Source organism: Lentinus tigrinus (assembly GCF_003813185.1).
Source record: "Lentinus tigrinus ALCF2SS1-7 unplaced genomic scaffold L226scaffold_40, whole genome shotgun sequence".
Taxonomy (NCBI): domain Eukaryota; kingdom Fungi; phylum Basidiomycota; class Agaricomycetes; order Polyporales; family Polyporaceae; genus Lentinus; species Lentinus tigrinus.
The window spans coordinates 151,065-176,679 of record NW_027137949.1 but is presented as its reverse complement, the minus strand read 5'-3'; the positions used below and the strand labels follow the sequence as shown (position 1 = coordinate 176,679).

Below are 25,615 nucleotides of genomic sequence, written 5' to 3'. Positions count from 1 at the left end.
GTCCACTTCCGCCACTGTCACCGCGTCGTCCAAGGGCACTTCTTCCACTACCACTACCACTACCAAGGGCAAGAGCAAGGAGACGGACCTGCGCTCCCGGTCCCGCTCGCTGTCTCTCTCACTCGAGCAGGAGAAGCGGGAGCGGTCGCGCTCGCTCAGCATCGGCCCGAATGGCCTGCGCAAGCGTGCGACAATGTTCGAGGTTACCATGACGACCAAGTTCAGCAAGGCCCGCGCGGCCGCGAAGAAGGCCGAGCTCGAGCGCACTGCGTCCGTCCCCGCACCTGGGCCATCGCTCTCGCGCACGCAGAGCCAGCGGCTCGCTGTGGGTGACCAGGGGGGCGCCGATAGCCAGACGAAGACGAATGCGGGTGTGGCGAAGACGGCTTCGATGGGCAGTGTCCTTGTGGCGGCGACACCGGTCAAGCCGAAGAGGACGCTGACCCAAAATATGAAGAGCCAGACACAGTCGCAGACGCGGTCGCAGTCTCAATCTCAAGCGCGAATCCCTGCGCTGTTTGCTAACGCGAACTCCAGGGCGTCTACATCTTCGACCTCCCGGACGCAGTCACAGTCTTTGTCCCAGCTCAGTCGGGTGGACAGCCTGATCATTGACACGGATGAAGACGACGATGACATGGATGAGCTCGCGACCCCTACGAAGGCGCGACGGCAGCGCACGCTCTTGAACGTCACAGAAGAGGGCGAGGGCGACGAATGGAAGCTCCGCGATAGCTCGCCTGATCTCCTCGCGTTGGGTGCGGCTGGCTCGCAGGATTGGTTCTCGTCCGGAGATGAAGGCCCTCCCGTGAGCAGTAGCCCTGCAGACTTGGGAGGCTTCGGAGACGCGCGCACGCCTGTACGCGCCGGGAGCTTCAGAGGCAGAATCCTGGTTGGCGAGACCCCAACCAAGCGTCGCTGACTTTCTATTCTCTACCAATGACTGGATCTGTCCGGTGTACCATGTATCTGTGGGTGCAGCAGTGCTATGCATACCTACTACTCCGCACTTGTTCTGCCACTGTACCCTGTACTCTATCATACACGGCCTTCTCCGGTCACGCGTTTGACCCGAGAAGCTTTGTCAACTGACCACCCGGGTGCGCTCCGTGCTATGTAAGGAGCCCGCTTCTCTTCCCAGCCACGGCGAACTTCTACGAAGCCTCGCGGCGACAGCGGTGCTTGTACTGCAACTTCAACCTGCAAGCGGTGAGCGCGAGATAGGGCCCAAGAACGCGATCGCCCCTGCCGCATACGATGGTGTGTACGCCCCAGAACGCACTCGCGCTGGGCATCTCGGACCATCGCCTGCCTAATCACGCCGCTTTCTCCCAGACAAACACCAAGCCGGGCGTGGAGAGCCTTCCGCAGGAAACGCTCGACTTCGCGCATCGGATGTTCGATGCTGCCCGTGACAACAACGCGGAGCTCCTCCTGCAGGCCGTCGATGCGGGTTTGCCTCCGAACCTCACGAATGACAAGGGTTCGTCGTGAAGTCGACCGATCGCTCGTCCGATGTGTGCTCACGCTGATGTGTCTGCGTTGGATGGGTTAGGGAACACGCTCCTGATGCTCGCCGCTTATAACGGCCACGCCGACCTCGTCAAGGAGCTACTGGCCAGAGGTGCGGACGGTAACGGCGTCAATGACCAGGGACAGTCGCCGCTTGCCGGGGCTGCATTCAAAGGTCACGACGAGGTCGTCCGCGTGCTGGTGGAAGGCGGAGCGGATCCCCGCCACGGCAGGCCGACGGCAATCCAAACGGCGCGCATGTTCAAAAAGGATGACTTGCTGAAGATGTTGGGAGCGACCGAGGACGATTTGAAGGAACCGCTACCGGGAATCCCAGGGCCGCTGCACTAAGCTCTCAAAGAAGGGTTACAGATAGCATTCCTCCATTACGAGACCATTACAAAAAGAAGTATACAGTGTAAAATGTACGATGATCATATAGCACGATGTGATGGTAGAAACAACAGACAACAAACACTCAATGGCCGACTCCAAGCTCTCTCCCTACTGCTTTCAAACAGTCTTTCGCTAACGTCCGTGCATCAAGCTCGACCGCATGTCCGTCAGGAGTGTCCTCGACCGGGGTTTTCCCAGACTCCGCCGACATACGATGGGCACCTGTCATGACCCATGCCATCGGCACTCTACGAGGGATGCCGATGATCTCGCAGAGGATGGGGTAGAAATGGAAGAGGTGCGCTTTCGTAGAACGTTTGACCGCATCCGCAATCAACGCCGAAGGCGCGAGGGACTGGTCGATAGCTGTAGCAAAGCGTCAGCGGTGCCATATACCACGATGCGACAGGTGGGCACGAACCTGGTTGCTTTGAGGAGTACTGTGAAGGCGAATCTGACAGCGCGGCCCACAGCGTACCGGGCCATAACCTGAGGTGAAGGAGCTTCCTAAGGACATAGAGTAGCTCTTCCTCTCGTGCCCTTAATTTCCACGTCAACGCTACACATTTGGGGTATGAAGAGATGGTTACCGACCTTGGGAATGGCAGGTTTCCCCGCAAAGACTCGTCCGCAACATATCCGACAAGTGTGAGCCGGCATCGTTCAAGTAACGAAGGGATGCTCAGTGCCGTAATCCGCCTCCGCGCCGATATTTGATCTGTATACCATTGCTTCATGAGCTGTGTGTGCATGGAAGCATCGCGACGGCCACTCACCTTGGGAGGTATCCGAACATATCAGGAACAAGAGATCAAAGCACCAGTAAGAGAACCGTTCTCGAGGAAGGAAGTGGCCAAGCGCCGTTGTGCCTGCGCCAATGTGGCCATGGCCGAAATTCTCCGCCTTATCGAAGTCCTTGGATGATTGACTTTCTCTACTGCCCTTGGAGCCTCGAGGCAGTGGGACATCAGGCAGGGAAGACGGCGAGGGCGGCAAGTCGTCGTCAGTCGTCCGCAGACGGCTTCCTTGCTGCAGGACTCGGGCCAGCTGCGACACGATGTAGTCTGGGACGGAAGCCTCTCCAAGGTAAGGCACGACGTCAATCTCAAGCGACGCGACGAGCGACAGATCAAAGTTCTCCTCGGCTTCCTGGACGTCGAGAGGGAACTGCTCGACAGCGGAGCTGTACGAATGGGATGAGCGGAGCCGCTTTACATCCATAGGCTTGCACGCACCAGTCTGCAAGGATCGCCCCGCGGAACGTGTCGACTACCTGCCTCCAGACCCCTTCTACCCGTTCGTCTGGAATCTCTGAACAGACGAAGATGGAAGGTTATCAGGCATCCACGGACGCATCATACGTTGGTAGACCCCTTACTTTCACGTAGCTTCCGCATCTGGTCGCCGCACTCCCTGACGATACGGAGGAAGCTGGCGGTCGCCGTCTTCCAGAGCGGCTGGTCCTTCCCAAACTTGGATGGCGCCGGACACTCGTACTTGAGCTTGATCGGAATAGAGTACGCCTGTCAAACAGTTCATTCAGGGTGCAAACCTTGCAATAAAACCGATCAAAGACGCACCGCGAATATGGTTTCCACCGTGCCGTCCGCATAGATCGCAGCATCGTCCTTGAAGCGGAGGAAGAGGTCGACCAACTGTGGCATCGTCTTCTTGGACAACGCGATGTAGGTCACGCGGCTGGGCGCGGTCCGAGAGACCCTGGAACCGGACGGAAGACTGCTAGGTAGGGGAGTCTGGACGTCGAAGGCGGCGAGGAAGGGAAGGGTAGCGTATTCCGACAAGTCACGTAGGACGAGAGAGATAACGCCTTGCGCCGTTAGGTCGATGCTGTCTACGGCTTCCATTACGACTGCCTGTTACCGCAATTCATTAAGACAGGCACAGAATAGCAAACGAAAATGAAAGAACTGACCTGGACGGGGCTGAGTGCGTCGATATCCGGCCTGAAGTCCGGCGAACTTGGATACGTCAGAACTCCTAAAACCAAAAGTCGATGCGGATATTGATATCGATCGTTAGCTTCGAGATTGAACCGTATCAAGACCACGGACCTTTCAGGATTGTCATGAGGCGCGTGAGGCGCTCAAGCTGCCACTCGTGGTCTTCCAGCTGCCTGGACAGGCTTCTCGTGCACCGTATAACGTCCACGTATGCCATCAGAGCCTCTTGTGTAAGAGGCTTGACAGCCGACCCCGCCAGCGTCGGCGACTTGGCTCCAGGAGACGACGCTTCCCGCTCAGCAACGGTGGCACCCATCTCATCACACGCCCGCCACGCAATCTCAAGGGCTTCCATTGTCTGTGCCTTGAGGTCCTCCGCGACGGAACACGCCCTGATGGCCTTTTCGAGGCAGCGCAGCGCGGTCGCGGTGATGGTGCGATTGTCGTGGAGCCACGAATCCTGGATGTGGCCGACGAAGACCTCCCATGCCTTCACGAACGAGTCGAGCCGCATGATCTTGCTCGTGAGGAAGTCATGGAAGATGGAGCCGATCGACTGCAGCGCCAGAATCTTGGACTCGTCCCATTGGAGATCAGCTGCGGGTGCGGGTGCCGGGCTCGACGGCTCATCTCCCGGCGTCATAGCGGCACTCCGTCGTATTGAAGCCGTGATCGAGTCGAGAAGCGGGAAGGTCACTTTCCAGATGCACTCATCCCATGTCTCCAAGCTCAAGGTTGCACCATAGAGCTGCAAGGTCCGGAAGAGCGTCTGGATCGCGCCGACGCGAACTTCGGGCCGTGCGTCCGTACAGAGTCCTAGCACTTCGAGCAGGAGGAACATCCAGAGCGCACTGTACTCCGGCTCCTTGTCCTCATCTCGGCGCTTCGCTTGAATCGAATCGGACACACCCCAGAGCAGACTCTCAGCTGCCGTCAGAGCGATGTTGGTATCAGCCTGGCGACCGAACTGGCCAAGCGTGCTGATGCATAGACGCAGGTGCTCGGGAGACAACGAAGACAAGGAGTCACAGACCAACGTGAGGGACTGGAAGGCGATCTTCACCAGGGACGTATAGCTCTTCTCGTTGAGATAGCTCAATGGTGGCGGCCGGTTCTTGCCCAAGTCTTGCAAGGAGTTAGACGGTGTAGGGGTGACAGAGCCAGAAGGTGGAGGAGCAGACTTGCAGACGCTGCCGAGCATCTCGAAGATAGTCTCCCAGCCAACGACCAAGGTGTGTCCAGATGACTGCAGAATCTGGTGCAACGTCTCGAGCCCCATCTTGCGCAGCTCGATTGTTGTACTGTTCCCCGCCAAAGCAGACGACTCCGGAGGGATCACCTGTGAGGCAAGCACGTCGAGTACTCTCCGTTGGACGACCGGCTGTAGCTCTGTGGATGAGGTAACGTTGCGAGGAACGACGACGAGGATGTCGTCAAGCACTCTCGCAGCCTGGATGCGGATGGTGGGAGGAGCATGATAGTGTCGAACGACGGAAAGGAGATGGCCAGTGATGGGGTCCCAGGCGACATCGGGCGATCTATAGATAAGTCGATGGATATTGAGCATGGCAACCCCGCCGAGCTTCGCTATACCAAAGTCGCCACTACGCTACAATTTGAGGTTTGGTGAGACAGTCATCGAACAAAGAGCAGCATGACACCTACCAGCGTACGAGGCAGATGGATACCGCTTACTCTCCGCCTGTGTGCTGGTTCCGCCGAGGGGGACAACATCGAACTCGGGCTGGCCGCGAGCTCTTCCATCGACTCATTAGTGCCCTCGAGCGTGTCAGACTGCATCCCGATCATCGCGCCGCTCAGCTTGCACAGCGCCTTGACAAAGTCGCAAAAGGCACTGTCCTCCAGATTCTTCGATGCGTCGAACAGCCTCTGGATCGAATGCTCCAGACTGTCCGGGTCGAGGTCTGCAAGCAGCGGGTGACGCGGCGTCGGCGATGAGGGCGGCTGAGGTGCACCACTTGTCGCAGGACCCGACGATGACACAGAGCGTGAGGGAGGAAGAGAGCCTGCCCCAGGGCCGATCGTATTGCGTTTGCTTGTAGCAGCGCGAGCGCCTTTCATTGTTAGGACGTAGTCTGCATTCTGCAGCGCCTCGAGGATGTCGAACCAACTGGGACCAAGGCTGCCCGCGAGGAACATCGCGCTCGCGACAAGCACCTTCAGACACGCCATGTTGCGTTCCGAGAGCCCGGGGGGCTGGGCGCTTCCTCCAGGCAGCCCAAAGGTCTCCGAGATTGCGCTCGCGGCGGTGCGCGGCGTACTCGGCTCTGCGGGGATGTACGAGTCGATGCTGGACACGACGCGCGTCGGGATTGCCAGGCGCGCAAGACTGGTGAAGAACGCGTCGCGCGGAGTCGTCAACCCAAGCATGCCCGAGACGGTGGTCAGCGCTTGGTAGCTAGCCAGCACGTCCACAAACAGCTCGTCTGAGAGGTTGGTCGAGATGAGGAAGGAGAGCGCTGCAAGAAGCGCGGGCCACCCGCTCTCAACCATGTTGTGCACAGTCTGCAGCTGGTGGGTGACCGGCTCGTCTTGCGGGAGGGTCGAGAGGTCGAGCGCGGGAGGCGCGCGGATGACAGGCTCGCCGGCCGTACGAGGCTTCTGCACCATGATCGAGTTGTACAGAGGCGCCGTGAAGGTCGCGAACCCTTCGCAGAGCGAAACGAGACATTGCACGCCGAGCAGGTAGAGATATGACTCCGGGATGGGTGGTGAGTCGGCTTTGTCGAGTTGGTCGATACTAAGGCGACATATGAGGAACAACGTAACATCGATGGCGAGAAACGTACCATTGCAGCTTCATTGCAGACGTCTGTACGCTGAGCCCAGCCTCGGTGGTCATCATGTTCGCGACGCCGGATACCGTGGCGCTGGCCGCGCTTGCAACCATTCCGGCCACGCCGCCCACGTCCAGAGCATACGCACCATCTGCGCTTGAGCTCGAATGGGTCGACACTCCTACGCCGAACATCTGTTGGCCTACTCCAAGGAGTGCAGGTCGCTCGGTGACTAGTCGCTTGAGTGCGGTGATGAGCGATGTGAACACCTTTGAGCCGCCCTCTTCCGCGTCGTAGCGATCCCACACGCTGCGCATGAGCTCTGCATCGCTGCACAATCTGGTAGAGAGGTGATCAGATACTGACTGGCACCAAGACACACAGACGTACCCACGCATGATCTCCATGGCTAGCACCCGCATCCAAAGAGGCCGGACTGTGTGTCCTTGGGCAGTGTCAACGGGGTCAGTGTCGCCGCTCTCCGCACCGACTATCCTGATGAGTAGCATGAGGAACACTTCCGACTCGGTCTTGAGCTCAGGCGAGAATTGCTTGAGCAGCAGGAATACCACCCGCGTGCATCGAAGCGTGAGCGGGAAATTGGGTCGGTCCGAGAGCGACTTGTGCACGAGAGGACATAGATGGTGCTGGAGCAGGAGCAACAATTCGTCATGCTACGCGAGCCGCGTCAGTAAAGTTTGAATGCCCTACCAAAATAACGTTACCTTTCGGAAGAGGTCGTGATAGTTCGTCAGCACACTCTCGATCAGCTCCAGAGCGAACGTCTTTCGGAGCGCTTCGAGCTTCAGAAACTGCGGATGCTCTGAGTTCGCAAGCAGGCACAGGTCCTCAAAGACGGCATATGCGTCATGTGCGGATGGGCCCAGTTTCGTTGTGGCACCATTTGGCAGTACCGCCTCCGTCTTCGCGCTCTCTGTGAGCTCGTCTCTCCGGTCCTCATCGACAACTTTATCTACGACGAACATTACGAGCTGCCGCAGGGTGGCAGCAGCAGTGGATGACACCACCGCGATGCGGGACTCGTGCAGCCTAAAGCATAGCAGCAGCGCCTGCGACGCGAAGACCAAGTCAGCAACACTGACTCCGGTGCGCCTTGCCGAGCTTAGTCAATCTGGCACTCACATCGCCAAGGAGTTGCCCATGGACAGCGGGGAAGTTGGTGATGAGGGAGAGGAGAGTTTGGAGGATACGCAGCTGAATGTCCACGCCTTGGTTCATGCAGTCGCTCATGGTTGTGATTATGAGGGGAACAGCGGATTGCGGGACGGCCTTGAGCGCGATGAGGCGTTGGAGCGAACCGAGGGATATTGCGACGACCTTCGCGTTCTTGGTCGCGCATCCCATAAACACAGGGCGTAGAAGGTCATCGGATTGAGGACCATCTGGAGGATAGGACGGGGTTCGGAGGTGCGTGCTGGGAAATGAGACATGACGTACCGGATGCTAAGTGCGCGGTGGCCTGCTCCGGAGACAAACGCAGGATCGCAAGAGACTTCTCTGCAGCCTGAATGAGATGGCAGCATCTTGAGCATTGTACGGAGGACTTCGGAGATGAGAAGCCTTGGAAATATTAGAACTTCGTGCTCACCTCCCGCACGTCAGGGTGTTTCCTCCGAGTCTCACTGGCAAGAGACTAGATACTGTGAGACATAATATAAGAGACAATATGTGCTCGACATACCTGAAGTTCTGTCACCAGAAACGCCAGAGAACTCATGCCGCACCACTATCCAGACAGAGGTGAACGTCCTCCACCGCGAGAGTTGGATATATAGCGTTCGATACACCTCCGCAGCACTGAATAGTCGTATAAATGGGTCTTCTGAATTTCGTCCAAATGGGTCTTCTGAATGTTCGGAACGTCGTGTTATGAGAGCAAGAAGCAGGTCGGCACAATCTCGACCGCGCGAGCCCACTGTCGCGCCGGGCGCTCATCGACATCTTTACGCTTGAATAGAGTCGACTTCATTATGAACTTCATACTAACTTCTATTACCTTCGGTGAACAAGTCGACCTCAGTCCATGGCAAACCAGAACTTGCACAAGTATCAGAAATGTGCATCGCTCACCGGGAGGGGAGGGGGCTTTGGCTGAGAGCACCAAGTACTGTCATGGTCACGCTCGAGGGATTACAACGACCCTACTTCTCCAAAAGTTGGAACAAACGAAGGAAACCTATCAGGCGTGGGGTACGTTATGAGGTCAGCCACACATCCTAATCATTATATCCTTCAGATATCCTCCAGCTGAATACCGTGTCATTTCTCCAGACCACACATCGTATCGCGCTTGCAAGGGGCTATACATATGAACATCTACTCTCATCTGACGAGTCACAAGAAGGCACTGTGTTGAACGGACACAAGGAATGTCTACACGTATCTGCGCAAGAACCAATGAAAAGGGGCAAAGTGTTACATAGACAAGGCTCCCGGAATTCCAGCTTCTCCACTTCAAGCATCCCTTCCCGATTCTACTCTATGACCAGTTCCGCAACCATCTTCGCTCACTGCATCCTGAATCTACGACATGTTAACTAGTACCTGGATCCAGCCGAACAAGGCCGCTTGCCCCGCTAGGCCAGGGTACCCCTGCGCGACTACAGCGCCCGCGTAAGTCTCCAAGATCCGCATCGTCTCCTAATCCGAGTAAACCCAAATTCAACTGTTAGCGCATAGCACAGATCACGTTACGACGATGCGCACCTGCGGGTCATACATGTTCACTCTCGGAGGCACTGCTCGCATAAACTGCCGCCATCTATACGCCGAGACCCAGCGGGCAGCGAAGCCCTGAAGGGTCTCGTCGGTCTGCCGCTATCAGGACAACGTACAAGTAATTGATATGATATCTTCAACACCAAACCACTCGTTAACGGCTTATCTCACCTCGAATGCTGTTCCGCGCAGGTCCGGGTTGCGGTTGAGCACCGCTGTAGCGTATGCTGCCCGTAGCATGGAGCGTCCCAGGAGCTGCAGGCGGTCGCAACCCCCGAACACCGGGTCGTTGGCAGGCGGGGCAGTGTAGTGCACGAAGACTATGAGGAGTGCATCGCCGCGGAGCATGGGCGCGGGAGGGACTTGTGCAGCCATTGTTGAAGTTCAATTCGTCTAGGTGAGTCGTGAGGGAGACGCGGCTTTGTTGAGACTTGGTGGCCAAGCGTACGCTCATATGTATGTCCAGGTATTGGCTTACAGGCTACTAGGATTGCAGTCATCACCTGCGGCCTGCAACCCTCCTGCACGTCCTGCTGCGAGAGGAAGATAGATGGCATCTTCTATATGACATCTTCTACGAGCTGCGACTGTGTACAGATTACTTACAGGACCCTGAGAAAGCGCGTCTTCTTCCTTCGGCATCATACCACGAACGGAAACGTGTGTCCCATATGGCAAGTAAGTTATTCCTACCTCGAGCGGTATTCACTATATTCTGACCTCTTCCGGCGATGACATGGACTACTATCTTGGATAAGCGTTCATCTCATCGCTCGCACTGTTAACGCAGTTGACTCCCAATGACAAGATTGCCCTCCGAGTGCCCCCGTTTGCGCTTATCCGAGTATGCGGTCGTTTCACGCGTATTGCAAGACCATGCACATCGATTATGCAGGTGTATCATATCCAGAACAGCGCGATAGCAGACAGCATATACAAGAGCACGATAGCACGATAGCAAGAAAGCAAGACACGAGCAAAGTGAGAACGTTCCATGCCGGGGCAAACGGGGAGCTCCTCATCTCCTACGCCGTCTCTCCATCCGTTGCCCCTCTATATATCCTTCCGTCGAAGGCAGCTCGATTCTACGGCATGTTGACGAGCCTCTGGATCCATTCGAACAAAACGGCCTGCCCATTCGCTTGCTGAGCGACGACTGCGCCGGCGTACGTCTCGAATATTCTCAAGGTCTCCTGCATCACGGGCGCACCGTCAGCGACAGCCTTGGGGCAAGTACAACATAAATTAACCCACATGCTGGTCGTTCAAGTTGACGTTCGGAGGACGGCGCATCATGCCGCGCCATCCGTACGCCGTGACCCAACGGGCGACGAAGTTCGGGTATTCCCCGTTGACGTATTGCTGTTCACCCAAACCCGAGAGGTCAGTGTCTGTCTGTCTCTCCTCCCTGGCGACCCCCAACGCAAACATGACTTACCGCAAACACGTCCCCGTGCAGGTTCGGGAACCGCTGGCGCATGGCGTCCATGTACGCCGCCTCGAGCATGGGTCGCCCGAGTTGCGCAAGGCGGTTGCAGTCCCCGAAGACGGGGTGGTTCTGCGGAGCGATCTGCTGCGCGCTGTGGTGGACAAAGACGATGAGGTGGGCATCCTGGGTGAGCTGGGGAGCGGCGGGAGTAAGGGGGATGGCCATTGGTGTGTATGTTCAAGAGACCGGGCGAGGAAGAGGTCTGTGTGGTGGTGGAGGTTGCGACGAAGAGGTCGGTTTGGGGACTCTGGCCCTCAGAGCACTTCGAGACTTATATCCCCCTCCCAAGAACATCCTGCAGTATCCTAGGTCGCTGCCTGCCATTTACAACATACGCATACCGCTTGCAGCCTGGGACTGCGGAGCCATTCCTGCGTCGATGTCGCCACTTCCGTCGGCTGCGCATCCGTCCATCAACTTTGCTGCTGCATTGAACGAGTGGCTGCTTGCCTGCAGGACATTTGACACCTGCTGGCTGGTACCTGGTTCTGCTCGGACGGACGCCGTTCATCTAACAACCCCATTCCGGCGGGCATTTAAGGTGTCCAAGGCACGAATGCAGGGACTCGGACATAGCGGGATCGAGGTGAACGAGGTACCTGAGGCGAGCCCATGATTCGCACTCAATCGAAGCTCGGATCCGGAGACAACTGACCGTCCGAGCATCTACCGCAGAAACCTCTCATACTGTAGTGACTCCATGCTGCAGCAAGGCTGCTGCTACTGCTACTGTGCAGCGCCACAGACACTCCTGCCGCACTACAAGCTGGCGGTACTATTCCTGTGTTGGTGACTCGATGGGCTGCCGACTTGCTGCACACGATCCTGGTCTCGGCGGCCGGTGCGATGGGTTCTCAACTTCATATACAAAGCCACTAATCATGTCGGACTAGTACTCGCGGACAAAACAGCACCCGCATACACCGCCGATCGCCTCGTGTGTATGTGACTCCTGCAGTTGCAGCATGCTACTGCAAACGTCGCAGGCCCCCTGCGGCGACACTAGTATTCAGTCTTTCCACGACTGATACCGGGGTTCTTCACTCTTCACCATCAATATTGACCCCCCTGCGACGCAGCGATAACGGGCGGCTTGGCTGCTGCAAACCACACACTGCGGGAGGCTGTGCTCACCTTCTGTCCTCGTGCCAGTGTGCCGCCGCTACGGTCCTTCGGATTGACGTGGGAGCAGGCTGCGACACAAGCGGCAGGCATTGCATTGTAGTTTGTCTTCACTCACACTGCGACGTGTCCCAGGTGAGTGGTCCGAGTCGCGGTACCGGTGTACAACTAATACGCACCTCCGCGTCTCCCCCGGGGTCATTATCGGTAGGTTCGAGTCCATGCCATTACGTTCCTGGTACACTAACATAACATAACAAAGCAGTAGTAGCAATAAATCATAGCACGGAAAGGCCGAGCGCGGACGTAAGCAAAAACAAGAAACATAACTGAGTCTATGAGCACCCTCGGCGTCCCTGAGGCCTGAGGTTTGAGGCCTGATGGCGTGCCAGTGTTACACCAGCGACGCAATCCATTCCATCAATGCCTGATGCCCGAGGTCCTTCTGCGCGACGACCGCGCCCGCGTACGTCTCGAAGATCAGGAGCGTCTCCTGCCCGGCCGGTAGACCCAAGTTCGAGTCCGACGTGCCACGAGTGACGAGAGGCACAGGGGAGAAATCCAACCAGCACGAGTCGGAGGGCGAAAAGCCCAAGCCAAGCAAAAGCAAAAGCAAAAGCAAAAGCAAAAGCAAAAGTAGAGCAAAGGCAGTCAGCATCCCCCGACCAACAGCAAGCCTGGCTAGCCAGCCCACTCACCTGGGGAGCGTTCAAATCCGCCCCGGCCGGCGTCCCATACAGCTGCTGGCGCCACCCGTACACGGTCACCCAGCGGTCGACGAACCCGGCAAACGTGTTGTCCACATAGCCCTGCCAAACTTCGTGTCAGTGTCAGTGTCAGTGTCAGTGCCCGTATCCCGCATCCCGCATCCCGCATCCATCTCGCATATCCTCAAGTTACAAGTTCCACTCAAAATATCTCCTTTCACCGTTCAAGAACATCGCACAGACGCAAGACGCAAATACCCACCTGCAACGCACCGCCCGCCAGATCCCGCCGCTTCTCCGCGACCGCGGCCACGTACGCCGCCTTGAGCCACCTCCGCCCGAGCGCCGCGAGCCGGCGGTTGTCCCCGTACGGCTCCTGCATGGGCGCGTCCGGCACCGAGTGGTGCACGAACACCAGCAGGCGCGCCTCTCCCGCGAGGCGCGGCGCGTCGGGCGGGCGCGCGGGTGCGCCCTGCGCATGTACTTGTGCATGTGCTTGTGGAGGGACGGGGTGGTTGTTCGGGTGCTGGTGTGCCATTGAAGTTGTGTTGTTGTGAAGGATGTTGTGGATGTGTGGATGGAGATGCGGTGCGAGAAGCGAGAAGCGATAATTGGCAAGCGAGGAGAGGAGAGGAGGGGAGCAGGCGTTGGCGTTGGCTAGGAATGGGGGAACCAGTGGCCGCAGCCCGCGAGTCTTATATCACTCCGAGGCTTGCTGCAGCTCCGAGTCGAGGGGCTCGTCCCGCTCAGCTCAGCGCCGGGGCTCACACTGAGCACAAGCGCACGCATAAGCGTATGGTGTATGCGGGTGGGACCAGCAGTCACTATCCCAGCCCGGGGAGCTGCAGTCGTGCTGTGTGCTGCTGCTGCTGCTGCTGGACGCGACGAGCCACAGCCCGGGGCGCGCACAATCGGGGCCGCGGGGTGCTGCAAAGCGGATTCGCTCAGAGACGTAGCTTCCACGCTGCGGACGGCGGTAGCACTGGGAGACTCCATGACCAAGTGTCTGCGGTAGGCCGCAAGACGCCTGAGCTGCCTCCCGTGCGTACGCCCATCGAGGACTAGTACGATGGTGCTGGGCTTGGGATCCTGATTCTTGAAAGTACAAGTGACAAGTGATCGATATCCAATCACGATGATCTCGATCCCGAGGCGTGCTGCAGCCCCGGACCCGATGGGGACTCGGGTGCAGCGGTAGGGTGGGTGACGCGGAGCAGTCACGGCACTGGAACCAGGGCGCTGGAGCCTGAGGGCCTTCAAGTTGCGTTCCGCGGCGGCCTCGATGCATCATGCGCAGTCGTCTTGCGACACGGACACAGAAGACGGAGTGGGAGCGGGACTCGGAAAGCAATGCAGCGCGGCTTCGAACTTTGTGGGTTCCTCCTATCCGGGGTAGTAGGAGGGCGCTCGGTGGGATGCTGCGGTAGACGCGGGGTCGATATGGTGTATATGTCGTAACCTCCGTTGAACACTGAGGACGGCGGTGAGGCTTGTCCCCGGGGGATAACATTGGCCAAAAACAACTTGCGCGTGCGCGACATTGGCTCTGGAGCTGCCAGCGAGCAACGTCTGCATATACGGTCTACTGATATCGGCCTGAGAGAGGAGGGCGAGTCGGCTCCTAGTCGACTGCGGTAAGCGTGTCTCCGCCAGGTCCGCCCTTCATCTGCTTGCCTGCACTCGTGACTCGTCAGGCTTCGTGGGACGCATGAGAGTCACTGGCATCGGGAATGAACTCACCACGTAAGGCTAATAGGGATGCCGTGCGCCATACGCCGTACGCCAGATTCAGCCTAGTACAGTACTCGGAGGACGTCATTTGAGACCGAGACCCGAGACCGTCAAGAGCGCAGGCTCACTGGTCCTCTCCGGGTGTCCTGGAGGATGCAACTCAAACTGCGGTAACTAACCATGATTCTCGCCCTCCGCCCGGTCCGAGCCCGTCCATCTCCAGCCCGAGCCTGCTTACTCGTCAGCTAAGTTCGGTGCTGTACTCTGACGTACACGACTGAGTAGAAGGGACTCACCGTGCTCGGGCTGGCCCCGACCCTCAACTTGAGCCAGATCTAGTGTCCTGCATTAGTACGCGCAGGCACAAGCCTCCTCCGAGTCCTAGTCCCAGCCGGGTGCGACTTCTGCCGCTGGTATGCTGCTGCCACATCCCGAGGATGCCGAGTACACAACCATACTCATTATCCTGCGAAAGATGTGTAATCCTAGGCCCATTGCCCATTGCTGGAGCGAAGAGATGATCGGGACGTACGTGCAACGTGCAACGTGCTACAGTGCGAAAGGGGGGGGGAGGGGCTGAACTTGAGACCTCCGGGGAGGAACCGCATAACGCATGACCTGCGGTACGCGCTACGTGCTACGTGAGACGTGATCTGCGTGACGCTGACGACAGTACGCGAGCCGTTCGCTGTTTCTTGGCCTGGATCCAGGATAACCATGGGGGAATCCCTGCACCGTACAAGAATGAGCATACAGCCATTGAGCTAGTGAGGTGCCGCCGCTGGTGGCTTCAAGCCTGCCGACCACGTCCCAGACAAGATACCTCTATGCAGCCTGCGCGACTCCGACTCGCATCTACCGCCTAGGTATGGGCCTGTGCGTAATGAGCAGCTAGTGAGTACCCTCCCAGGCTTCCTACGCCCGACCCGGCTGGCCACTGAAGTAGCAAGCTCAGCGTCGCTCGTTGCTCAAAATCGGACCCCGTCCTCAGGCCTCAGGCTCTCTCGTCTCTCGTCCTCTCACTCGCCTTCACGCTGGCAGGTTAGCTGCTACGCCTTGGTCCGAGAGTGAGACCTAGAGTAAAGCGTGATGGCATGGCATGCAACGGCTAGCCAGAGGCCCACTGCGAACTGGCATCTGAGTGACCCAGCTGAGGTATACGCTCGGGCCTCACGCGTCACGACTCGGAACTCAGGAATCGCTCGGTGCTCGGTGCTCAGTGCTCGGTGCTCGGTGCTCGGTGCCCGAGCCGACCGGCAACGGCTACAGATAGTCATGGTGAACGTTAACTTACTTGAAGTGAGCCGTGACGTGTGCACGTTGCACGATGGCGCTGTTTCGAGCTTCGGGCTTCGGGCTTCGGGCTTCGTGCATGTTGGTGCGCGGAGTGCGGGATGCGGGGACGCGGGCGGGGACACTCGTCCGTGCCCGTGTCTGAGGTCTGATCGCCTGCCGCAGTGAACGCGTGAACGCCTGAACGCCTGAAATCCTGAACGCTCGCCGCTCTCAGTGCTCCGTGCAGGCTGTGACGCACGGTGGGCAACCCGGCCGCGGAAGGCGGGTCAGGGACTCAATTTTTTTTTTCTTTCGATTGGGCGGGGGACGGGAGGGGCTGCGGTAGCCTGTATAGTTGTTAAGCACTGACATTAGGTTCGGATCTGAATGTACTCGAGAATACGACACGCACACGGGCTTTTGTAAATTGTCGGGGGTCCTGAGGCTAATGTTGGCCGGCCCATGGACTAGCCAATTGCCGGTACCGGTGACAGGGCTGGGATCACCGGCGATGGCGAGGGGGGAGCAGTGACGGTGGGCTGCTGCTGCTGCGGTAGAGCAGAGTGCTAGACTAGACCGTGGGTGCGGGTCCTGCCAGTGAGCGTGGCTGAGTATGGCAGTCGTCCAAAGAGCTAAATGTCAAGATCGTTTGAGGGTACGGGACAGCTTGAGGCGGGGGCCAGGATCTCCTGGCTTTCAGAGTACTAGTAAGTATATTGCGAGCTGGGATATTGACGTTTCGGAGTCGACGAGCATGTGCCGCTGCCGGCGTTGCGTACGAGGACGGCGAGTAGCGACTCCAAGCCCGAAGCTACAACGATCGATGTTGGGGGGTCCGGTTCACGAGTCGCAGCTGCAGACTCGCAGTAGAGAAGTATTGATGAGAGAGGTGCCCGGCGCTTGCAGTCGCGTTACAGCTACCGCTCGGGATCGGGCCGTACCGGGTATCCGTGTTCACAATGACCGACTAGGAGGATGCAGCAATGGAGGAAATAAGGGGACAGAGGTGAGGGATCGCCGGGCTTGGATCAACGGTGAGCATTTGAAACGTGTCGCCGTCGCCGTGGGCGGCGATACCATCTCCCGGTCCGGGACCTGAGCTCACTTTTGGCGCCGTTGAGGAGTTCGCGATAGGTAGGGCGGGGACGGGAATGAGTGGGAAGTTGGCGATGGGAGGTGTGGTTTGCTGGGCGGGGAAACGGGGAGCGAGGGAGGATCGAGGGGGATCTGGGCTGGGCGCACGTTCCTGAGAGAAACGCTATCTCGATCTCGGACTCGGACTCGGAGGCAAGAATGCAGGTGATGACGCAACCGCCCTGCCCGGATGCTGTGGCCTGCGGTGGGCGTCGGGCAGCGCAGGGCGACGTCGAGCGACTGAGCGAGCGCAGACTGTAGACGATCGTGAGGACAGGGGGGAGAGCGATGGTCGGGCGGGACACGGCCAAAAAGGGCACACGTCGGGGATTGCGCAGCGCAGAGAGAGAGGAGTGGGGCCTCGCTGCGGAGAATTTGATGGGCGATTGGATGCTCCATTGGGCGTCGCTCGTTGACAGCCCAGCGCTGCCCCTCCATTCGCGACTACTTAGCCCTCTCAATCCCAACGACGACGACCACCGACTCTCTCTCTCTCCGCTCACCTTGCTGCTCGCTGTATACGACCGCCGACCGCCGCGCCGACGTCATCGGCCCGACTCCGCCGAGCATGCCGCTCAAGCTTACGACCACGACGCGCTACGTCCTCCTCGTCATCGTGATCATCGTCAGTCCCCCCAAGACTTCTTGTACACCCCGCGCACGCTCACACACTCGCAGATCGGCCTGCACTCGATCCTGAGCTTCACACACGAAGACTACAGCCGCGCCACCTCGCTCAAGCACATCGCCTCCCAGCTCTCCTGGGGCTCCTCCTCCCACGACCAAGTCCCAGACGAGTACTATGTCCCCGACTCCGCCTCCGCCCTCCCCGACACCCTCCTCAGCCGCCGCGCCAACGCCACCCTCCTCATGCTCGCCCGCAATGCCGACGTCGACAACGCCGTCCGCAGCGTCCGCAGGCTCGAGGACAGGTTCAACAAAAAGTTTGGATACCCGTGGGTGTTCTTGAACGAGGAGCCGTTCTCGGACGAGTTCAAGACGTGAGTGTGTTTCCGTTCCTTCGGTTCTCGTCGTCGTGTTTCTTTCCCATTCATCTGCTCCGCCCTTCCTTCGCGGAGCTCTCGCGCTCTTCCCTCGTTCATTCTCTGCCGCGTTTGTCGTTGTGCACACAGCACACACACACGCAGCATCGCAACATGTTGTCGACCGTAGCCGGTGACGTCCTCCCATCGCTCCCCTCACATCTACCCGACGCTTCTTGCGCAGCGCGTCCTTCCTTGATGCTCCAGTGCCGACATGTGAATGTGGCGCATGGCGAGCAGAGCCGTATGCGTACGCGCTTCTGCAAGGGCGCCGCGGTGGAAGGAAGAGGACGCGGATTTGGATCTGTCGCATCTCCGTGCTCTCGTTCTCTCTGAGGATGGTTTGTGCAAGCGTGCGAGGTGGCGGGCTTGCCTTTGGTTCTGGGGGTGCGACCGCCGGCGCGGGGGAGACTCAGTACAAGTATACTGTATACTCTGCAGGATGATGCCCAGGAGGACGCGTCTTGCACCATCGTCTCGTCTCGGGGCCTTCTGACAGCGCTGTAAAACCGCGATGTGATGACAGACAAGGCGTCAGAGTGTCAGGGTGTCAGGGTCGAGAAGGACGAGGAGACGCGTTACCCTCTAACCTCTGAGAGCCGCACCACCACCATCACCATCCTATAACGTATACCCTACGTTCTTGCCATCCTGCCTGCATCTGCGGCCCGGGTGCTCAGACTCAGAGAGCCGACGCATCACGCATTGTGTCCTTCTGAGGCTCCAGTCCCAAGTGGCCAAGTGCCAACGCATCCGAACGCGCATGGCGGCGGTTGGCGGTTATGCGCATGCGAGGCTCGGGTCGCTGCATATGTATCCTCCTTCGTCGCCCAAGCCAGCCCCACTCATCTCCCCGCCTCAAGCGGCAACCCTACGAGCAGAGGCCGTTCGTAGCCAGAGCGTGACCGGTTCCCTGTGAGGATGCGCGATTCAGGAGCTCGGGTCTGTGTCTGTGTCTGGAGGACCGCGCCGTCTGGAGCAGCCTCAGGCCTCAGTTCCCGCTGCGGTTTGCGGTTCCTTGCACAGGCGCGTCCGTCGTACACTCACTCGTACGCTGATGGCATTCGTTGTTGGCGCACCCCCACACGCCTGCACGCCACACGCCTGCACGCTGGCTGTGGAGCGCTCACTTTGCGCGGAAGAGCAGTTCGGGAGGGTGGAGGATGCCGATGGGGGCCCTTGGGGAGGCGTGTTATCAGAAATCAGAAGTCAGGACGGGTCTCGTTCTCGTCGAGGCTCTCCGGAGTGAGACCGGCGAGGCGACCACTTGCACAACGACCGTGCGTCCTGTGGGCTGCGAGTTGCGAATTGCGAATGACGCGCGCGCGTCTCCTCGTCTGTCTTCGTACAGCATGCGAAGAGTCGAGAGTCGAGAGTCGAGAAGGCGCGTGGGCGGTCTGCGGTCTGCGGTCTGCGGTCTGCGGTCTGAGATTGCGGCGGGGGGGAGAGGGAGAGGGGACGCAGACGCGTCCCGATGACATGTTTGCTTGCCGGGGGACCCTCTGATGGCGCTGAAAGACAAGGGTGACAGAGGCGACGCGTTATCGGCACTGTTCTTGCCAAACTAAGGTACACGTACGGCGGGATGGCCGGGGATGGCGCTTAACTTGCCATCCTTGGACAAGCCACGCGAGCCACGTCCGCGAGACTACGTCCTTGCGTTTCCGCATCGTCTGTCTCACTGCAGCGTCTCGAGCTCCCCCCGTTCGATTCCGGTTTGGTTTGTTTCTGCTGTGAGGACTACAAGCAATATTGATAATTTGCATGCATTCGTCGCTCCCGGCTCTTTCCCTCACACCTCTTTCCCTCCTACGACGCCCACAACAATCATGGACATCCCGGATCCCGGGAGCCCTCTCATATTCCACGCTACTTGCCTCCCATGCCAGAACGCCGTGCGCTAACCTCTTACTTCTCTTCACAGGCGCGTGAGCAACGTGATCAACGGCGAGGTCACCTTTGGGCTCGTCCCGCGCGAGCACTGGTACCAGCCCGACTGGATCGACGAGGACCGCGCTAAAGCGGGGCGCGAGAAGATGGTCGCGGATAATATCATCTACGGCGGGAGCGTGAGCTATAGGAATATGTGTCGGTTCAACTCTGGGGTGCGTGTCGCTCTCTTCCTTTCTCCTTTCTCCTTTCCTCTTTCCCCCCTTCCCTCCTCTCTGCATCCCCTCTGCAGATGACAGATGAGTCAGATCAGACACGAGGGACGCGGACGCTGACCACGCACGCGCATACAGTTCTTCTACCGCCACCCGCTGCTCGAGCAGTACAAGTGGTACTGGCGCGTCGAGCCGGACGTGCACTTCCACTGCGACATCGACTTTGACCCGTTCCTGTTCATGGAGGACCATAACAAGACGTACGGTGCGTCCCCCTCTCCATCCTCCCTATCTTCCCCATCCCCCATCCCGTTCCCCAACTCCCGACTCCCGTGTGCGTGTACTCGTACATGTATAGCGGTAGAGTCAAGCGCAAAGAGCAAAGCGAGCTGACTGTGGGGCCTGGGACAGCGTTCACGATCACGATGTACGAGTTCCGGGCGACGATCCCGACGCTGTGGGACGGCGTGAAGGAGTTTGTGCGCGCGCACCCGGAGTACATCGCGCGCGATAATGCCATGGGGTACATGTCCGACGATGGCGGGAATTCGTACAACCTGTGTCACTGTGCGTTGCCTCTTCTCCTTTCGTTTTGCGCCATGCTGTGACGCTGGCGGCTGAACTTCTTGTCGAGCTGACCTCGCCCGCGCGCAGTCTGGAGCAACTTTGAGATCGCGAATATGGAGTTTTGGAGGGGCGAGGCGTACTCCAAGTTCTTTGAGTTCCTTGACCGGAAGGGCGGGTTTTACTACGAGGTGCGTCCCCCCTCTCCCCTCTCCCTCTCCCTCTCCCTCTCCCTCTCCTCTCCTCTCCTCTCCTCTCCTCTCCTCTTCCCCATCACGCCTGCGAATGCTGACCTTTGCCCAACGCATAACTGCAGCGCTGGGGCGACGCGCCAGTACACAGCATCGCAGCGGCGCTGTTCCAGAGCAAGGAGCAGATCCACTTTTTCGACGAGATCGGGTACGAGCATAACCCGTACACGCACTGTCCGAAGGGCGAGGGCGCGTGGGCGCGCGGGAGGTGCGGGTGCGATCCGAAGCGGAGTTTTGGTGAGTGCTATCTGCCATCTGTTTGAGTCTGGAGCCGTGTGTGGTTGTTTGTATGCGTGTGGACTGAGCTGACCATGTAACTTGCAGATTATGACGGCTACTCGTGTATGCGGCAGTGGGACCGCATCTGGGATTGAGGCCTGAAGGCCTGAGGAGTCGCCCCACGTCAGGAGGTTCCCTCATTATACTTCATGTTATGGCATGCGCACCGCGCACTGCCGTGCCCTCCCGCCTCCGCCTCCGCCTCCGCCTCCGCCTCCGCCTCTGCCTCACCCGCTCCTCCGGTTCCCGGTTCTCGTGCAGGTCTCTGTCTCTGCGTTCCCTTCTATGCATCCACCGCCGATGCCGACACCCCGATGCCGACAACGACATCGACATCGACCGACGATTTGGCTCTCGACGATCAACCATCCGACGAGCAGGAAAACTACGCGCTCATGGACGCTGTAGCATCACTATCAAGTATAACTTGGTCCATCCCATCTCCATCTCCATCCCACATCCCCCGCCTGCTCGTCCGCCTGCCCGCATCACACCACACCACGCACACGATGCCATTTACACACACCAAGCGCACTACGTACACACCATACATACGCCGCGCATATGTACACGTACTTGCGCCCGCGACTCGGACTGACCTGGCTCGCGGGCCCGACTTTGACCTTGACCGTCGCTCGTCGCTCGTCCCTTGTCGTTCGTCGTTCGTCGGAATCTACTCTACGTATGTGTGTCCTCGTCCCCGTCGTCGTCATCGTCCCATCGTCTATCGCCCATCGTCCGCCTACTACATACATACACACATAGTACGACTCACCCACCTCGCATACCAGCCATACCTACCTACATGCATACATACATACGTAGACGATCGTTTTGTACCTCTGTTCGCTTAAGTTATTCCCCTTTTTGCTCTCCGCTGGGACCGACTCGGAGGCGTTGGAGGTGTGTGGGCGAAGGCTTGGCGCAGATGAGAGATGAGAGATGAGAGATGAGAGATGAGAGATGAGGTACTTGGGTTAGGCTCCCCGGGGGAGGGGGGGGAGAAGTGAGAAATATGGTTGCAAGATCAAGTTCACTAGGCATTGCGAGTCCATACTTGGAGATTTTGCTGATGGGACAGGCAGGGTACAGTAGCCTCACACACGATGCAAAATACCCACACTCGAACTGGAGTCTGAAGGCTAGTCGATTTCAGGCCGACGTTTCATCAGAAGAGAACAGAACGAGACATCTAGAGCAAGACCGGGCTGATTGCGTGCTAGCTGCAAGTCACGGTCCCGGTGGATGTACGTACGTACGTCGTACGGCTGAGGAACTTCTAGTAAACTATGGGCAATTGAGCCGTCTACGATATCGATGATGAAACGAGAGGCAGAAGGTCCAAGGACAAAATATGGACTCCTCACCTGCTACTGAGCACCGACCACTGGTGACTGGATCGTACTGTACCTTCCTCCAGAATACAAACTTCACAACACGCGGCATGTTGCGGGACGGATTCTTTGTCTCGCCGGCTGTGATACTCCCCGGGGCGGGTCGAAACGAGCGGCTGCATCTGCCGTAGGATGTCAGTGCGCCTTACCCTGTCCGAATCGTCGCAGTCCTCCTTACTGGCAGTGCGGATCTCGCAATGTCTTGAGCAGCTTCGCAATTCGATACGTCACCGTTCTCGTCCTCCTAGATCACCGCACAGGTCTCGTGCGTCGCGCCCGCACACCGGATCTCGTACGCGGTGAACTTGGTGTTCTTCAAGTTGTTCTTCTCCTTCTATGCTGACGGCTGTAGATACTCTGCTCGTGAAGCCTTAAGTGCCCGGTCGCACAGACGCTCCGGGAGGCAACTCGTTCCTGTGCAGAGGGTGTGTGGTCGCGCGATCGCGCGCGTACAACAGCAATAGCACGGTGACGACTTCTCCGCTCGGGCCAAGGTCGAGGAGAGAGAGGGAGAGGTAGCGCGTCAACATCTCGAATGGCTACATCCCCTCACGGGTGTGTTTGTGCTCGGCTGGACCCGGCCACCCGGCACGTTGGCAACCATCGCAAGATATGCAACCTCTGCGAGTAAATATATTGAGACGCATCTGGCGGCGATGGTGTTTCCCGGAATCTCGCAAGTACAGCACAACTCTGACTCTCTGTTCAGCCAAGCTCATACCCCGCGTCATTTCAGGTGATCGCCGGCCGAACCGCTCGTTAGGTAGGGACACATCGGATCGCCGTATTTGAGTCGGAGGTCCATCCCTGTCGAACGTACGACGAGTGGTGACTCTCAGTGGCATCGACCTCTTCGCTGTTGTTGCACTGGCGTACTATTGACGGTAACGAGGAGATATTAATAACGAGGATGTGGAACATGGTGTCCGAGATTTCGCGGGACTTGAGTGATCGTACCAGTACTGGCATTATAGATGCACAATAAAGATACAGCCACAGTCTGCGCGATGCGGGCTGAGACAACCCACTCGTCGTACATGATTGCCAATCTACTCAAACACGGCGAGCCTCCCCGACTGAGCCATCTCAGGTAGACACTTGTACATGAACGCCTTGACCGCATCGCGCTCCTGAACAGGCGGCTGCATTCCAAACATGATATCGAGCTTGATCTTGATGCGGATATGCGGCGGTACATTCGACAGCGGCTCGTCCATCCCATGGTCGGCCCAGAAGCCCGCCATCTCCTCCTCCTCAGAGTCAGTGTCAGTGACGGGGTCCCTGGGGAAGGCGTGCACGGCGAGGTGCAGCTGCTGGAGGGAGGGCGGCAGATGCGGGACAGCGCCGTTCCAGTAGTTGAGCCCGATGCACAAGTCGAGGAGGTTGCACGAGTTGAATAGGACGAGCGGTAGTTCGAGGACTTCGAGGGACTTGAGACGAGCGAGCCCGAGGCGATCCCAGAAGCTGCCTGTGAATAAGACGCGCCGCCGGAACGGTCAGTTCACGTCCTTGCTCCCCTCCCAACTGCCGACCGCCGGCGGAGCAGAAATCAAAAGACAAAAAGACAGAACTTACGAGTCGAATTCGACGCTGAGGTGAGGTCGAGGCCAAGTGGGAGGAGCTGCAAGGTCCGCAGAGAGGTCATGCTTTGCAGCGCCTCCCCGAGTTCTTCCGGCGTGTCCGACTCCTTGCCTATGGCTATGATTTTGGCCGACGTGATGGTCTCTTCCATGCGCGACCCGTGGACGAGCGCAGCGAGCAACGAGTTCGACACGGAGCTTGTCTCGATCCTCTCGATAGCAAGGTCACGTATTGCAGGCGACGCAGGCTGGCAGTGGATCAGACCTCCGCACCTGTCGTCCAGGACTAGGGTTCCGATGGCGGGGAAGATCCCGAGAATGGAGTACAGCGTGTCGCAGGCGGCCATGCAGTTCATGAACGTCAGCTTCTTGATCGCCTCGGTGCGAGGATTTGGACGCTGGCCCAGCGCTATGTCCGCATCGTCCGCGCTGGAGATCATGGCAGCTCGGAAGAGCAGCGTCCGGAGATGCGGGAGGGCGAGAATGATCAACCGGACGATGGCCAGGGACAAACTCATCCTGTCCAGTATCTCGAGAGACAGGACGTGCCCCGCGATATTCGGCCTGGTCAAAAGAAACTCTGCGAAGTCCCTAGGCGACCTGGTTATACGGGAGTGGTAGGTCAGGCGAGTGAAAAGATGATGCTGGCTCCTATGCGTCCAGGCCTTGCATACGAGAGCGCACTGCATCAGAGTAGCTCGATCGTTGTGCAGGTGGTCCAGTACCAGGTCGCATATTTCCGCGGGTGGTTGCGAGAGGACGGCACCGCTGTAACTTCCTGGCCCGGGAGGTGCACCTTCAGTTCTGTGTCGAGGATTATCGGATAATGCTTACCTGCAAGGGCCAGATTCACGCCTGCTTCCAGCGTGCCCTTCGTAGTACCAACACTCCTGTGGATACGAGTCAGATCTTTATGCGCATGGCAGAGAGACAGGGAGAGTGCATACGTACATCAGGCTTCACGATGCAATTACGAGTAACGAAGGCCAACCACAGACTACGCTGACGATGTTGAAGATGAGCGGGGATGCAGAGAAGTTGAACACGGAGCGTGGGGCGGCGGTGTAAATAAGCGATGCGCGCGACGCATGCGCCGGCAAGCACAATGACCAAGGCACTTGACCCTATTGTTCATCGTACATGGGCCTGCCGCAGCAATATTAAACTCGAATTGATGCCTCCGCTTTGTCGGGCGATATTGTCGGCACTGAAAAGGTAATACCGTTAGTCAGGGATAATAGAGGCGTTGTGTTGAAAAGTGCACCATGAAAGCACAAAGTGGGTGCGATCCCGTGTGTACGCATGAAGGTGCTCCATCACTCTCCGTCCAAGCAGGTAGCGTCTTCCACTATCATGAGCAGCTGCTTCGCTCGTGGTCTGTCCAGTGTCGGGAGAACTATGCCAGGTGGCACCTGCAGTGTGGCGAGTCCGGGGGTCTTGACGTCGAATCGAAAGTGCGTCAAAAGATCTCGGGCTCACCAGTACAGCTCCAATGTCATCACAGCGTATCGCATCTCTTCGTGTACCCCTACCAA

The 25,615-nt window shown here is 58.3% G+C and overlaps 9 protein-coding genes across 9 annotated transcripts; 3 read left to right on the top strand and 6 right to left on the bottom strand.

Moving 5' to 3' along the window:
* The first annotated feature begins 1,144 nt into the window (after nucleotides 1-1,144).
* On the top strand, nucleotides 1,145-2,021 carry L226DRAFT_514900 (ankyrin). The gene is made up of 3 exons (XM_067678428.1): nucleotides 1,145-1,260; nucleotides 1,336-1,483; nucleotides 1,556-2,021. Exons 1-3 carry the CDS (start codon nucleotides 1,258-1,260, stop codon nucleotides 1,861-1,863), a joined length of 459 nt encoding a protein of 152 aa, XP_067530714.1. The 5' UTR covers nucleotides 1,145-1,257; the 3' UTR covers nucleotides 1,864-2,021.
* On the bottom strand, nucleotides 1,872-8,566 carry L226DRAFT_539178 (uncharacterized protein). The gene is made up of 17 exons (XM_067681636.1): nucleotides 8,370-8,566; nucleotides 8,277-8,321; nucleotides 8,126-8,192; nucleotides 7,811-8,070; nucleotides 7,393-7,737; nucleotides 7,058-7,341; nucleotides 6,680-7,006; nucleotides 5,535-6,630; nucleotides 3,981-5,478; nucleotides 3,842-3,906; nucleotides 3,489-3,782; nucleotides 3,287-3,431; nucleotides 3,144-3,219; nucleotides 2,685-3,091; nucleotides 2,503-2,626; nucleotides 2,330-2,448; nucleotides 1,872-2,274 (listed from the first exon to the last, which is right to left on the bottom strand). Exons 1-17 carry the CDS (start codon nucleotides 8,403-8,405, stop codon nucleotides 1,991-1,993), a joined length of 5,472 nt encoding a protein of 1,823 aa, XP_067530713.1. The 5' UTR covers nucleotides 8,406-8,566; the 3' UTR covers nucleotides 1,872-1,990.
* Nucleotides 8,567-9,093: 527 nt separating this feature from the next.
* L226DRAFT_562991 (uncharacterized protein) lies at nucleotides 9,094-9,781 on the bottom strand (the record flags this gene model as incomplete). Its single annotated transcript, XM_067683535.1, has 3 exons — nucleotides 9,094-9,328; nucleotides 9,395-9,505; nucleotides 9,578-9,781. 3 exons carry the CDS (start codon nucleotides 9,779-9,781, stop codon nucleotides 9,212-9,214), a joined length of 432 nt encoding a protein of 143 aa, XP_067530712.1. The 3' UTR covers nucleotides 9,094-9,211.
* Nucleotides 9,782-10,491: 710 nt separating this feature from the next.
* On the bottom strand, nucleotides 10,492-11,105 carry L226DRAFT_562990 (uncharacterized protein; the record flags this gene model as incomplete). The annotated part of the gene is made up of 3 exons (XM_067683534.1): nucleotides 10,845-11,105; nucleotides 10,661-10,768; nucleotides 10,492-10,629 (listed from the first exon to the last, which is right to left on the bottom strand). Exons 1-3 carry the CDS (start codon nucleotides 11,058-11,060, stop codon nucleotides 10,492-10,494), a joined length of 462 nt encoding a protein of 153 aa, XP_067530711.1. The 5' UTR covers nucleotides 11,061-11,105.
* A 1,306-nt stretch (nucleotides 11,106-12,411) lies between these two features.
* L226DRAFT_575042 (uncharacterized protein) lies at nucleotides 12,412-13,262 on the bottom strand (the record flags this gene model as incomplete). Its single annotated transcript, XM_067685141.1, has 3 exons — nucleotides 12,412-12,510; nucleotides 12,716-12,826; nucleotides 12,987-13,262. The coding sequence occupies 3 exons, from the start codon at nucleotides 13,260-13,262 to the stop codon at nucleotides 12,412-12,414; spliced, it is 486 nt and encodes a 161-aa protein (XP_067530710.1).
* Nucleotides 13,263-13,368: 106 nt separating this feature from the next.
* Nucleotides 13,369-14,584, bottom strand: L226DRAFT_258152 (uncharacterized protein). The gene is made up of 2 exons (XM_067673340.1): nucleotides 14,465-14,584; nucleotides 13,369-14,403 (listed from the first exon to the last, which is right to left on the bottom strand). Exon 2 carries the CDS (start codon nucleotides 14,232-14,234, stop codon nucleotides 13,476-13,478), a length of 759 nt encoding a protein of 252 aa, XP_067530709.1. The 5' UTR covers nucleotides 14,235-14,403; nucleotides 14,465-14,584; the 3' UTR covers nucleotides 13,369-13,475.
* A 2,407-nt stretch (nucleotides 14,585-16,991) lies between these two features.
* Nucleotides 16,992-21,201, top strand: L226DRAFT_595384 (glycosyltransferase family 15 protein; the record flags this gene model as incomplete). Its single annotated transcript, XM_067685633.1, has 8 exons — nucleotides 16,992-17,489; nucleotides 17,543-17,865; nucleotides 19,832-20,012; nucleotides 20,151-20,277; nucleotides 20,424-20,579; nucleotides 20,667-20,767; nucleotides 20,893-21,064; nucleotides 21,152-21,201. Exons 1-8 carry the CDS (start codon nucleotides 17,433-17,435, stop codon nucleotides 21,199-21,201), a joined length of 1,167 nt encoding a protein of 388 aa, XP_067530708.1. The 5' UTR covers nucleotides 16,992-17,432.
* L226DRAFT_258100 (uncharacterized protein) lies at nucleotides 21,114-22,041 on the top strand. Its single transcript, XM_067673339.1, has one exon. The coding sequence runs from the start codon at nucleotides 21,256-21,258 to the stop codon at nucleotides 21,958-21,960; it is 705 nt and encodes a 234-aa protein (XP_067530707.1). The 5' UTR covers nucleotides 21,114-21,255; the 3' UTR covers nucleotides 21,961-22,041.
* A 1,844-nt stretch (nucleotides 22,042-23,885) lies between these two features.
* Nucleotides 23,886-25,116, bottom strand: L226DRAFT_257930 (uncharacterized protein). Its single transcript, XM_067673338.1, has 2 exons — nucleotides 25,032-25,116; nucleotides 23,886-24,970 (listed from the first exon to the last, which is right to left on the bottom strand). The coding sequence occupies exon 2, from the start codon at nucleotides 24,767-24,769 to the stop codon at nucleotides 24,050-24,052; it is 720 nt and encodes a 239-aa protein (XP_067530706.1). The 5' UTR covers nucleotides 24,770-24,970; nucleotides 25,032-25,116; the 3' UTR covers nucleotides 23,886-24,049.
* Nucleotides 25,117-25,615: the final 499 nt, after the last annotated feature.